Source organism: Sus scrofa, chromosome 9 (genome assembly GCF_000003025.6).
Source record: "Sus scrofa isolate TJ Tabasco breed Duroc chromosome 9, Sscrofa11.1, whole genome shotgun sequence".
In the NCBI taxonomy this organism is placed as follows: Eukaryota; Metazoa; Chordata; class Mammalia; order Artiodactyla; family Suidae; genus Sus; species Sus scrofa.
In genome coordinates, this window is record NC_010451.4 from 97,105,110 (window position 1) to 97,119,556 (window position 14,447).

The 14,447-nt window shown below is 35.7% G+C and overlaps 1 protein-coding gene across 1 annotated transcript in view; it reads left to right on the forward strand.

Annotated features, from left to right (window-relative positions):
- Positions 9,394-14,447, forward strand: part of PCLO (piccolo presynaptic cytomatrix protein) — a 398,579-nt gene continuing 393,525 nt past the window's right edge. The window contains 1 exon segment of the mRNA XM_021063484.1: positions 9,394-9,991. Coding sequence (XP_020919143.1) covers positions 9,735-9,991 — 257 coding nt within the window. The 5' untranslated portion in view covers positions 9,394-9,734.

Here is a 14,447-nt window from a genome sequence, read left to right on the forward strand (position 1 = left end):
TTCAAAAGTTTGAGATCCCTGCAGTGAAGGCCATTAGAAAACATGAAGTTATTATTACAGGCGTATTATGGACCATCTGCCAAAAGGGGCACTGATTTTTTTCTTTTTTAATATTGGTACTAAGTCAAATGGGGGGAAGACATGGGAAGCCTCAGGCAGAACTGTATAAAATCCTTCCCACTCTCTGCTTGTTCATCAATAATTAACCTGGCAAATCTAGAGCTTGGCTGAAATGAAATTAAACATTCCTCAAATTGCTCCTGAAATGGTGAACAATAAAATTCTTGCCCTATGGTTTGAGGCAAAAATAGCCCTAAATGCTAATAAAACATGATAGGAATAAACTTTAAATTAAATTACCATATAAAATCATGATGAGAAATGTATTATTTTTTCAATATATATTTTTTTCCTTCTCTCTGGCTACATGGGAAGAAGAGACAGAGCATGATGAGTCATTTTGCAATTATTGTTATACTTTTTGGGTAGCATGTTAAAGTATGTACCTCTAATATACTTAATGTATTAACCAAGTTCCTAAACTGGCCAAAAAACTACTACCTCATATGGATTCTTTAGCAGTGATTGTCTTTTTCAATTAGAAATGGAAGGTATTTTAATATAGATATGGGAAGTTGTAGCTATAAGATTCAAGTTGAGTTAGGTTTGAATTCTCTCTTGTTATTTACTTGGTTATGTAACCTTAAGAAATTTAAATAAATTTCTTGAATATCTATTTTTTCATTTATAAAATGTACAAAACAGTAGTTAAATGACAATACTGCCAGAAGGATTAAATGAGATAAAAATAGATAAAATACAGAGTGCCTTGGTAATATACTAAATATACTATTTATGAGTTAAAATTATATCATTACAGAACATTCCTTAATATCAATGAAGCATTTCCTTACCTCTCCCTTATAGATGTCCTCTGCAAAATAACATAATGATTTTTTTTGCATTATTCATGTTTTTAACCTGAAGACTCCTCAGTAAGTAATGAATTTAACATCTGTTGGTTTGAGCAGTCATTATGTGCAGTAGATACTGACAGGACTGCAAGAAAAATAAAAATGTTGCATCATCCTAAGAACTGGGTCCTAAAACAGTTAACCCAGTAAAGCAATAACATATGTAAATAAACATCAAATAATAATTAAGAATAGTAGTGGCTTCAGAATGCCATAGGGTCTTATCATGGTAAATGTGCCTTGAGGTTGGCCTTGAAAAATGTGTAGATGAAGAGGTGAGGGGACAATCTTGCCAGATTAAGGAAGAGCAAAACCTGGATGGAGAAGAGGTGAGCATGCCATTTTCAGGGGTCAGTGAGGCATCCAGACTTACCTGTCCTGCTATTTCAAAAGATAAATGTGACCAGGATCACTAATGTGGAATGTTTAAGGAGGGGATGTATTTTATTAGTATTAGTTTCTCTTGTATAGAATTATCTCTTGCTACCTTGGACTTGTTAAGATAATGCTACTTTAACAAAAAGACAAAAACCCCAAAATATACTATGGTTAAAATATAATGTATAGATTCACTCCCTCATTTATAAAACTGTCCAAGGAATATGGTCTCAGTAGGGAGGGTAGAATTCCACACTTGGTCATTCTGGAAACCCTCCTGATGGAACCCACCCAATGGCTCTGTCGTCTTCAACCCCTGGACCCACTGGAGTGGACCTGTTTTTTTCTATCCCTATCAGCCACAGAAGTGTAAATAGCAGACTTCGTTTGGGGCCAGGCTTAGAAGTAGGAGCTGGGTCACAAGATCACATGTAATTGCAAGAGAAGTTGTCACCCTGGCCTAGCTACTTGCTCCAAAAGAGAGAAAAGTGATATTGGTGAAGAGTTAACATCCTTTGTCCTAATTTGGGATGTAAAAAGAAAAAATCCATAAACATACTATATCCTATTTTTTTTCCTTAAAAAATGTCTTTTCCCTTATCCCAAAAGCCCCATAGTTTTAGTTTACCAGATTTTGGTGAATATTTCAAATTAATATTATTCAATAAGAGGCTCCAATCTTTCCAGATTCCTCCCTTCAAACTTCTAGATTGAAGTGACTGATCATGCTTTTTCTTTCATTTGCTGTGCCTAACTCTACTACAGTTTTCAAAATGTAGTGGCCAGAACTGTACACCATATTTCAAATGCAGATACACTACCATTTTGAACAGAGTAAATCTGTCTTACCTTTTTCCTCAAAAATCATTTCCAATGATGGAAACCATGTTGTTCATGCCTTTGGCTACAGCTTCAAAGAAAAGTCAACACTGGTTCCAAAATGCCACTTTCTTGTCTTCAGTCTTGTAATTCTGACATAAAATCTACTATCCTTTCAGAACATTAGTTCTCAACTCAACCTGTATATTAAAATCATCCGGGGAGCTCTAAAAAATACGAATGCCACCCCCTTCCTCAGGATTCTGATTTGTCTGAGATGAGGCCTAGCTATGGATCGTTCTCAAAATGTCTATGTGAGGTCCTCCCAAGACTGTAAACCACTGCTGTGAGAGTCATCTGCAATTTTTTCCAATTGCACTTTTCATATTCCTATTGTAATTCATCTATTCTTTTTCTGGTTGCTGACAGACAAGTATAAAACTTCCCAAAGTTTTCTCCCATTAATATGGAATAAGCACATGGGAAAGTCATGGTGTTTCCTAAAAACCATAATAAACACTGTACTTCAGTATATATAATAATAACTGAAACACAGAGGTCAGAGGTCCTTTGTTCTTCAGCTCCTGTGTATGGCTATAATATCGTATATATGTGTGTGTGGATATATGTATATATATATGCATACATATATATATTAAAGATAGTAATGTTATATTTAGAAGTTTTAGATAGTTTAGCAATATGCAGAGGTCATATTTCACAAGGCTTTGGTAGGGGTACATTATTCAGGTTTTGCAAATATATTCAAATCAATGATGAACAATTACCTTAATTTTGCATATAATAAAAATCATCAACTCCCTTATTTTTATTATATTTAGTCTAGTAGTTATAACTGAAAAAATAACCCTAGCATGTTTATTGAACGGATTCACCTATTTTATACATCATATCCCACTAATTGGAAGGCATTTCTAAATACAAAAGTCTTAAAAGAAATTATCAAATTCTTTACCACTATATATACATTTGAAACAATTATGCAATAAGCTTTGTATATTGCCTATATTTTTAATGTATATAACCTTGAATATAAAGTTCTGCATCTCTTTTTGTGCCACCCCTCACCTCTCAAAGAATCCATGGACACATGCCTTAGAAATGTGGACTTTCCTGGATTTTGCATGAGAGAGACAAAACTGGGGTGAACATTGCTCAATCCCCAGAAACCGCCCTGAAGTCTCACTGACAAGCAGGTTCTGCAGGGCTCCTGGGCTGCATTGCCACCAGAGGGTTAAGAGAGTATTTCCATTGCCCCTTTCTACAAAATAAGTGGCATCTAGTCCCCTCCTGCCCTGAAATGTTCCTCTGCTTTTGTCCTCTAATCCATGCTACTCAATTCAAATTGCTCTCTCTTTATTCTGCATAGCAATTCCAATATAAAGTCCCAGTTTCACTTCCAAAATGTCTGAGCTCCAATCCATCACCAGGCTAGGTAAAATGGGGTATTTTCTAGTTGATGGGATCCTGATTCCTTTAGAAGTTAATGTGAATACTAACAGGTCTTCCAGATGTATGGTAAAGGTACATTTATATAATGGGAACCTCTGATCCCATGTGTTTCACCGAGGAATCTACACATCTGTAATCCAGCCACTGTCTTGAGTGGGGCTTTAAGAGTGTCTCCCTCTTCTCCCAGCAGTTTCTCAAATAAGTACATTGGTCTCCCTCAGAAGAATTCTCATCAGTAAGTTTTCGATCTTTTATATAACTTTATTTTGGGTAGCGTTACAGAGTTCAAAAATCATCTTGTCGTGTATTATCTTCTTTGAGCCTTTCACAACACAAGGACATATGTATTCAGCATAGCTGCGCTCTTTCCCATTGATAGTGTAGAGGGGTGGTATTTGGGCATTTTTTTTTTCTTTCTTTTTTTTTTTTTTTATTTTCCCACTGTACAGCAAGGGGATCAAGTTATCCTTACATGTATACATTACAATTACATTTTTTTCCCCACCCTTTGTTCTGTTGCAACATGAGTATCTAGACAAAGTTCTCAATTTTTGAATAGCTCAAGTCCATCTTGACAGTAAATGCGGAAAGAGTCACTAGAAGTAAAAGAATGAAAAGGGAACGGTGAAAGATTATTTGTAATCATAATGTCTAAAAACTGGACCATCAGTTAAGTGATAATGAACCCAACTTGGTGACTTAAGATAATAATTATTATAGTAACTATTATCATTTTGTCTCATGATGTTGGGGTTCACTGGGCAGTTCTGCTTGTCTCATTGGTTCACCGAGGTGACTGCAGCTGGCAGATAGCTCAGCTGAGCCAGGGTGACCCAGGGGACTCATCAGACCTCAGCTGGGATGGCTGGAGACTAGGACACCTAGGCTCCTCTCCTTCGGGGCTTATTCTGAGCATGGAGGTATCCAGGTATGACGAGAGCCAGACTGGAAGGCTAGCCTGGGAAATGACATGCCACTCCCACCACATTCTTTTGCTAAAAATAAGGCAGGGGTTCATTTCCAGTCAAGAGGTAGGGAAAAAGACTCTACCTCTGATGGGAAGTATACCAGTCCCACTGGAAAGGATCATGATACAAGGAGGTGAGATTCATTGAGGACCAGCATTGTAACAATCTGTCACAGCTATGCTCAAATGCTTCTGGTGCATTCCTATCTTTTTCTCATTTCATTATTACAAGAACCCTGAGAGGTAGTATATTATCTTCTCTACTTTCACAGTTGAGGAGACTCAAGTTCTGAAAAAGTCAATGGCTTACCAACCCCAAATAGGTGTAATAAGATAGCAGAGTTAGGATTTAAAGTCAGACATTGCCACCCAAAAAATCATGAAGTATAAGACATGCATACATATCTGGGTTTTTCCAAAGAGAAGGTTCTGAAGTCTAAAGCCTCTTTATAAAACGAGTGAATAATAATGCTGAATAATCTTTTATAACTACATTACTTATTAATAATTTTCAATTTACAAAGTAATACTGGGAAGTGACATAGAAACTAATTTTATTCTTAATATTTTACACAGTCTATGTCTATAGGAACATATATACATATATATATATTTGTCTTTTGGGGGCGGCACCCACGGCATATGGAAGTTCCCAGGTGAGGGGTCGAATAGGAAATACAGCTGCGGCCTACACCACAGCCACAGCAACCTGGGATCCTTAACCCATTGAGTGAGGTCGGGGATAGAACCTGTGTCCTCATTGATACTAGTCAGGTTCGTTAATCACTGAGCCATGACGGGAACTCCCATAGGAACATATTTTAAATACAAGCAGCTTTCTCTTTTATAAAGGGAAGAAAACTGCCTGGGAGTCCAGGTGTCAGAATTCAAAAATAAATTTATCAAACTTTTCTCTAAAAGACTTCTCATGCTTTTTCTCTCAAAACTGAGAAGCAAGCTCATAATCAACTGTAATCTCACTTGAATTTCCTTCACTCTCACTGCAAATCTCATTTTAAAGCAGAGCTCACAAAAATGGCTGAGAGCAGCAATTGAGAAGCAGCTCAACCATAGCAAAAATGAGGCTGGACCCCGAGCCATTGCGGATTCCTCCTCCACTAAACACAATCTTCTCTTACCTTCTCTTAGAGAGGGAACATTAAAAAATATGTGTCTATATAAAAATATATTCTTTATATTTATAAAAACATGAATATATATACCTCCACACATATACTAGGAAGGCATGGACTTTTAATTACAGAAAGTATAAGAACTGTTTGTTTTATTACTCACCATATCACATTAAATTACTGTTTGATAATACTGACCACATTATTTTTTTTTCAGCTTCTTCAGAGGCATTTGTTAGAAAAAGATGTTCACATTTTGATTCCCTAGCTTAACAGGTTGTGTTATTTTTAAACAACGGTTAGTAATACAATTACTGGTATTCTTACACCATAAAAAGCTGTAAATTCACTTTGGAAAATATAGAAAATTCTAAAGAAAAATTAAGATTACTATGGTCTTGCCATTAAGTATATATGGGTTTCATTCATTGGCTTGTTTCCTGCTGCTTTTTTTCCTATGCAATTTAGTGGTTTCATTTTTTTAAAATATTCTATATCTAACTTTATGAAAACTTACCCCATTTATACTTTATGAAATTTTCCCATGTTATTATGAACGCTTTTGAAGCATTATTTTAAATAAATATCTTTATAAAATGCTATCATCTAGTTGTACAAGATTTTACGTCTCTATCCTTCTAGATTGAGGCAGTAATGACTTTTATTACTATTATAAATAATAGCATAGTGAATATTTTTTCACAAAATCATTTTTCTACTTCAAATGATTTCTTTAGGACTGGTTTCCAAATGAATATCACAGATTATGAATATTTTTAAGGCTCTTAATAAGTGTTGCCAAGTTATTTTCCAGAAAGTCTGAATCAATTTATACTCTCAAATTTAGCTTATAAAAAGGCCTGTTTTACAAAAACTCAATAGTATTATTATAAAGGTCTTAATATGGACACAATGGACATTTAATAAATAATCCAATATTCAGATTACTGCTTGATGAATAGAGTTTAATAAGCATATGCTATTATTTTTAATTAAACTAAAATTATGGATATTATTTAACTGTGGCTTTTAAAAAGTAGATGAGGCTACACATTTTTCTATATTTGATGAAGACTATTCTAACTTCAAATTTTTCAGCCTTTAATTTATTCAAGTATTGCATAGGTGACTGCATACAAGATGGTCTATTTAATTTCATCCTCTTTGAATGGTATCTGTAAGGACTTGGGGAGACTGGGCCACACCATTCCAAGAAATCATCTAGTTATGTTATGTATAACATTCAGACTGGTTATAATCTACTAAAATAGAAACCACCTGGGAGATTGAGACAAGATTTTAAAAGATCTGGTTTTCTGAGTTGAGAAGTTATTTTAGAAAGACATAATGGTATATAATAGAGGAGGTTTTCAGAAACTGATTCATTTCACGACCCACCCATTAGGCTGAGTGAATTGGAGCTGAACTATCACCTTGTTAAATTAAATTGAAATTCAAATAAATGATAATTAGAGTAACTATATTATGAACAGGAAGCAATAAAGATTTTGAATATAGCACTATAAGTTAATTTGCAGAATGAAAGTAATTGTGATAGTTTTCTGTGTAAATAAAGAGAAACTCCATAAAGTCATCCATAGGCTATAACTTCTCATCTTATATATCCTTAGGATTCTGATAATTCACACAAAAGAAATGTACCTGGACTCTGCCCTAGCATTTCTCTTTAAATCAGAAACACCTCCTAAGTATAACTGACATAAGCCCAAATAAAGGATTGAAAAAAAACCCAAATGTTGTTTGAAACTCAACAGTTTATACAGGTCCCAATGGCAAAATCGTTTAAAATCAACAACCCCAAATTTCTGAGTATTACCATCATATTTCTTGTTTTCACAGTTCCTTTACTCTTCCTACCGTACATCCAGATTTTGTGTATTCTGATAATATTTGCTCCTGGGAGAAAGGAAAGAAGGAGAAAGTAAATAAATGCACATGTTTGCACAGTGGGCTATAATATTGCCATCTTAAAATTATTACTTTTTATTTAGCTTATCCACATTACTTTGCATACTGATTATCACTTGTTATTTCTTTTGACTTCACAGGCTCCTTTCCATCCACAATTGAAAAGAATATGAAGTTAATTATATATTTTCTCCATTTAATCATTATTCCAAGGCTACAGTTTGAAGTGGTATTTATCCTATCATTTTTTTTAAGCTTGTGCTTTGCGAATCAATACATCCATGTATTTCATTTTCACAAAAGTTGAGCATATTATGCAAAAATAGCCAGCATGTGAATCATCTCCTTCTTCACTTCCATCTAGGTGTTACTGATTCTGAGGGCAGCTTGGGCCCTGAATAGTTACTCATTTGGTTAAAGAAGGTATTATAATTCAGGGTTGTTTACCTAATTATTTCTCTCTCGCTTTTTTTTTTTGCAAACTCATTTCTAGGAGTATGACAGTAGTGTACTTGCCCTCAAATGTAGCCACTAGAACGTCATGTTGTCTCAGCTTGATTTGTTTGAAGGGTGAGCATTCTCTTACTCAAATGAATGCCTTTCTGTAGCTTTGACTTTAGAAGTCACAACTCAGTATGTTATGAGAGAATCAAAGTTTTTGTAAAGTATTTTAGGAACTCAACCAGTTCATTTGATGACTAGCCATCCTTAAAAGCAGTACATTTAGTACAAGTTATTGCAGCTGTGCTTTTATTTAGTTTTGATATAATAAAGTCTTACAGTGATTATTACAAAAATTTGGAAACTTTCTAAATCAACTTACTCATATCTATTGTTGTTAGCTTTTGCTTTTAACTTTTTTTTGGTTTGTTTTCAGTTGTTAGCTTTTGGTTTTAACTTCAAGAATTGGAACATTCAGTTCACTGTTAGGAAAGGTAAGTAGAAAATTGAGGCTCTGGATCCAGTGCTGAACTAAAACATTCCCTTCTAAGAAACGTAGTAGCAAGAAAAGAGTGTATGTTGGGTGTGGGTAGGGCATAGAAACAGTGCATATTAGTTATACCTCTGATGCTAGCCAGATGTGTGACTATAAAAATTAGCCTTCTGAGCCCAGATATACAAAAAAGGGTCTAAGGGCACTTTTCAAAATTTCACACTACTGTAACATTTCAATATTCTACAATCTGGATCTTACTACAATATCCGATGCACAATTTTCCCCAAATCCTTTACTTCTCTGTGGTTTAAAAACCCAACTGTTTACTGACAGTGCATCTACGATTCTAAAATAATTATTCCTGGAGAGTTCTAAATGAAAAGGCTAGTTTTAGCTCCTTTTGGGAAATGTGTCCCAAAGGCATCTCCAATTAATCTCCAGTTACCTGAACCCACTCCTAGGATCTTTCAAAGCCCCTCCTTAAAAAAAAAAAGAAAAGAAACTACAAATCCCAGGAGTCAAAGATGGGAACAGATACTTCCCCTCCAACCTCTTCTCGGTCCCCTTGAATGCAGTCGGCTAAAACTCAGGTTGAGGCATCCTGAAATATGCCTGAAAGAAACGTCGGCTGTTTCGTTCGGATTTTTAGCTGTGCTTTCGCTGGGCTCCTTTAAATCGGTGCTGTGAGTGAGGAAAGATACGGAGCGACGCAGAGCGGGATGGGCGCGGGCGCGGGCATCACCTGTTTCGATAAGGGCATGCGCACTGCGAGGGCGCGGGCGAGGAGGCGGGGCGCGGTGGGAGGGACGGACGGCGCCCAGTTGGCACCGCTCTGATCTGCTTCTCCCCGGCTCGGGGCGCTGAGGCGGCGTCGGGAGTTGTCTTCTGCAAAGGTTTCCTGGCGTGGTCCAACATGGAGGAGGCAATGGTTTCAGGCATCACCTGCAAACGGGACTAATCCCCGCCTGGCGTTTTGGGCAGCTCTGCCGGGTCCCGAGCCCAGGGACTCCGCCGCCTGCACGCCCCGCGGCGGACCCCAGCTCCGGTAGCTCCTCGGGCCGCCGGCTTCCCGGCGGGGACGCAGTGCAAGGAGGGAGCGCGGCGGCCCCGAGTTTCCCTAAGCCATGGGCAACGAGGCGAGCTTGGAAGGGGAAGGGCTACCGGAAGGGTTGGCGGCGGCGGCGGCGGCGGCGGCCGCCGGAGGAGGGGCTGGCGGGGCGGGGAGCCCCTTGCAAACGGTGATCCCGGCCGGCATGGAGGCGGATCTGAGCCAGCTGAGCGAAGAGGAGAGGAGACAGATCGCCGCTGTCATGTCAAGGGCGCAGGGGCTGCCCAAGGGAAGCGTTCCCCCTGCCGCTGCGGAGCCGCCTTCCATGCACAGGCACGCACAGCATGATATATATGTCCAGGCATATATGTACAGCTTTTCGTGCACATATGTGCCAGCACAGCAGTACATATATGTCGCCTCTATTCATTTTATTCTCCCTAATGAGGTGCCGATAAAGAGATCATAAACCTCTGTTAGGCAGAATAAAAATGATGCATTATAGAGTTTCTGGTGGGATAGTCAAGGGTTGCATTCTTGGAACTGTGATTTTAGGTTGTGATTTTTGGCCTTTTGGAACCTTTTCCCTCTAGGGTGGAGTGGAGAGACGCCCTCCAGTGTTTTACTAATCTGGAAGTCTTCCATTAGTACAAAACGGACGTGTTAGGGAATGAATAGAGCTTGAGTGTTTACCTGTCTCTCTTTAAACCTCCTCAGTCATTTTGAGGTCTTTTTCTCTGTGAATGATGCCTAAATATTTCTGTAATAATAGCTTTAATTCCTCTGGAGATGATTTGTCTTTCCTTCACTCCCTACCCCCAGAGGAGAACAGGATCTGCTTAGGTAGAAGACCTAGAATGAATACACCTTTTATATTCAGCGAGGAACCCTACAATGTATAGTGGCTTTAACCAGATGGTTTGGTCGTAGCAGTGCAGGTGCTATACATGTATTTATGAATTAGCATATGCTATTTTTTTAAACCGCTGCTCTTTTATATGGAAAAATGTCTTACAGTTTATAGAAGAACATGAGAATTTGTATTATCTTAAAATTAGTTTCCAATGCATACTTTTAAAGACATAGCGACGAGCAACTTGCACAGGCAATTAAGAGCTAATCTGTAATATTAATGTATTCATTTCCCTCTCTAGCTCTCCATTCTCCTCTATCCTAATAAATTAGTTGTTTTCTAATTAGAGTACTAAGAGGGTGTAATCATTGTGCCTGCCCTGCCTTTATTATTGTAAACAAACTAACTTTGCACCCTCCCTTACAGATTAGTTTTCTGTCCATGGTGCTGAAACCATTCCTGCTTTATGATAACCTACAATTTTCATTAGAGATATTGGAAATATGAAAGATCTGGATATAGCCATAGACTCTTAGTGTGTACTTCATAAAATAAAAACACTTTAACTTAGAATCTAATGTAAGCACATGCATATAATTTATCAGGTATCTATAGTGTATTTAGTATAGGATAAATATAAAATGTTTTGTGGATAGTAACAATATTTTTCACATAAAATCTTAAATAGATAAAATCCATCAGGTGAAAACCATATTTTCTTGAAGGGAAACCCATACTACTAGTAAAAACTAGCTTTTTATATTGAATATATTGTTTTCTTTTTGGGAAATATCCTTTTAGTGAGGGATTTAATAAGCCTTTCTTATCCATTCCCTTAAGAACAGAGTTTATGATATGTACTATTTTTGTTTACTGATTAAAGCCCGACTTAGAAAAAATTTTGAATGTTCATATGCCAAATTTTTATAGGCTAATAATGATGTACAGTACTTTTATTAACCTTTTAGAAATGTATGCCAGCTCTTCTACAGTTTTTCCTAAGAGACACAAGCAACAGGTTTAGCATGCTGGCTACCAATACCAAGAAATGTGCAAGCTTTGATTTTTAAATTCCTTACTCCTGTTCAGAGGATGGCTAAAAATTGGCATTTCAGCCTATGAAAATACAGTGTTTTATGCAGTATTTATATTAGCATACTTTTAAAGTTCTCCATCGGTAATTTCGTTATGGTTGAGTTCTTATCAGTAGGTTATCTGTGGCCTACATAGTAATTTTTGAAAGCTTAGTCCAAAATATATAATCAATATATGTTTGATTTTTATAATCTGTTTATATTTTACTGAAGATTTCTATAAGGTAAATCATTTTGGAAGAATTAATTATCCCTATATGTGATAACCAAATAAATACTTGGTTTATCATTTAGGTTTTTAGAAATATACTAATTTAAGTAAATTTCTAAAAGCATATCCAAATTATTTCAAGTTTTAAGAGGTTAAGTTCTGTGAATTAGTCATAGTGGGATTTGATTTTTTTTAATGAAATAAAGGTTGAGAGCCCAGGGACCTTATTCTATTAATTTTGACTGACTCATGGAAAATTATATATGCTTCTTAGTTATATGTGCCTAAGTTTCCTTTGCATCTAAAGAAGGCAGGTGACACTTACCTCACCTATCTTGTAGAGCCATTGTAAAGATCAATTAAAAATGGACAGGGACATTTTTGATCAGATTTTAATTTGAAGGTACCCTATAGGTATAAAGAATAGTAATATTAATATCAACAGTGAATGGCACTGGCCATGATGGCTGCAGACAAGATGTATATTGAATTATTCATTGTTATGAGTTATTTTGATATATCTGTATTCTTTTACATGGAAGTCAGTGCCATCTCGTGGAAATCCTGCCCTCACCACACCCAGGAGTTAGGACATAAGATTCCTGTAACTAAACTAGTTTTATAACCTTAAATTAATCTTTTAGCCTAAGTCCTAGTATCCTCTACAATATAGTAATGAATAGACATTCCTAGAGTTGCTTATATCTCTAGTATTATAAAATTTTATGACTAAACACTGTCAAGTGTCATTGCTTGTTGTGTTACATTTAAAATATATCTTAATATTCCAACTGCTTTTGTATTCTTAGAGTTATTCATGTTTATCTCATTTGTAGCTGAATTTTTCTGTTAACCTGTGAAAGAAAAATTCTAATCTGAGAATGATAAGAAAAAATGAAAAGAGAGGTTGTATAAAACATGGGTAATTACAGGCTAGAAGTTACACCTTACAAATGAAATGCTCATGTATTTTTAATTCATTGTCGACCCAGGGAAATCCAAATTTATAATTTCGTCTACTCATCCTATTTAGAATCACTGATATTTCATATGAGAAGAGCTTTACTTAAAAACACTTCTGATTAGTAGACTATTTCATAAGAATTCTATTGAATTGGTTATTTTCTTTAGCATGCCTTTAGGCCTCCCCCACTAGGTAGACACCTCCACAACTGTTTGTCTTCCTAGAGCAGCAAGCCAAGTCTGGGTTCTAAAATGAATATAGAATGTTTCCATTTATATCTCAGAAGACCTGTAAAAGAATTTAAAGTGAAAAGAATTCAAGAAACATTAATCTAGAGTGAGACAAAAACCCGATATGTTCATTCATTTGTTCACTCACTGTTATTGTTCAATTGTTTCTTCATTGTTTCATCAAATATTAATACTTATCTGCTAGTTACCAGGTTTGGTTCTAGTAATGCAAAGAGAGTAAAACACGTTCTCTCCTTAGGAGTTCACAGTCTAGTACACAAGACACAGATTGCATTTTAGTCATTCTTTTTAACAGAACAACTGTTAATACGAAACAAAAATTCATCAAAAGACCAGAGTTAGCTAAGATACTTTTAAATTTTTGGTATTAAGTCAATATCCTCTCTTAGTGATTGTCTTTTCTTTTTCTTCCTCCCAAATCTCCATGTCTTAGGTTTATTTACATAATTATGGCACCTAAAATGAGATTTCATTTATAGTCTTTAGAGCCAATATATATTTTCACAAGGGGGCTTCTGTAATACAACTTAATACTTATAAAGTACATGCAGTTATAATTTCTGATGCAAGTGGCTTGCTTAACTTTCGATGTTTATTGTTGTCACACATACTTGGTATTTCGATATGTTTATTTTTTTATTTGTACATATGTTGGTTTGAGTGATATATTATCACAAAACCAGGGATTACATTTAATAGTATTTTAAGACCATACAATTTAGTTAAGAATAGTTTTTGGGGGTACTCTGTTTAAATATAGATTTCTTCAATAAAATGCCTAAATAACTACTGGTAGGGTAGTCCCTTTTATAACATAGTTCTTAAGCATGTGCCCCTTATGGGGGTGGTAAAATTTATTAATTGAGTATGGGACATTTCTAGAATAATGTGAAGATCATCTATTTTATTTGTTATGGCTCCTCTGTCTTTCATATAGAAGGAAGCACATGGAGAGGGCTGTAAAGAAACATTCAAAATTATTTTCCCCAAATGGAAATATGTAGCTGTGTGTTTTAAAGAAATATCTTAGAACTGTTGGAATCAACCAGGGTAATAGTTTTAGTTCCTAATTTAAATTCAGTCTTCAGAGACATAGTGGTAACTAAAGTTTTTATAACTTTTTTTCCTGGAGGAAATTCCCAGAACTAAGAATTCTGCTTATTCCTCTTTTATTAGAAAATTACATTTCTTTGTCATTAAGGGAATTTCAGAAACTTAATTCACGTTAAGTACCAGATGACCTGAAATAAAGGTATAGTTTGGTCCATTAGTAGATAAATTTTGACAAAACAAATTAAAATGTATAGAACTTTATTGTTATCATCTCATATTTTAAGTGCTACTGAATCCTGTTTATCTTTTTTCTTTTAATTAAAAAGAAACCCTTTCTAAAATTGACATTACATATATCAAATA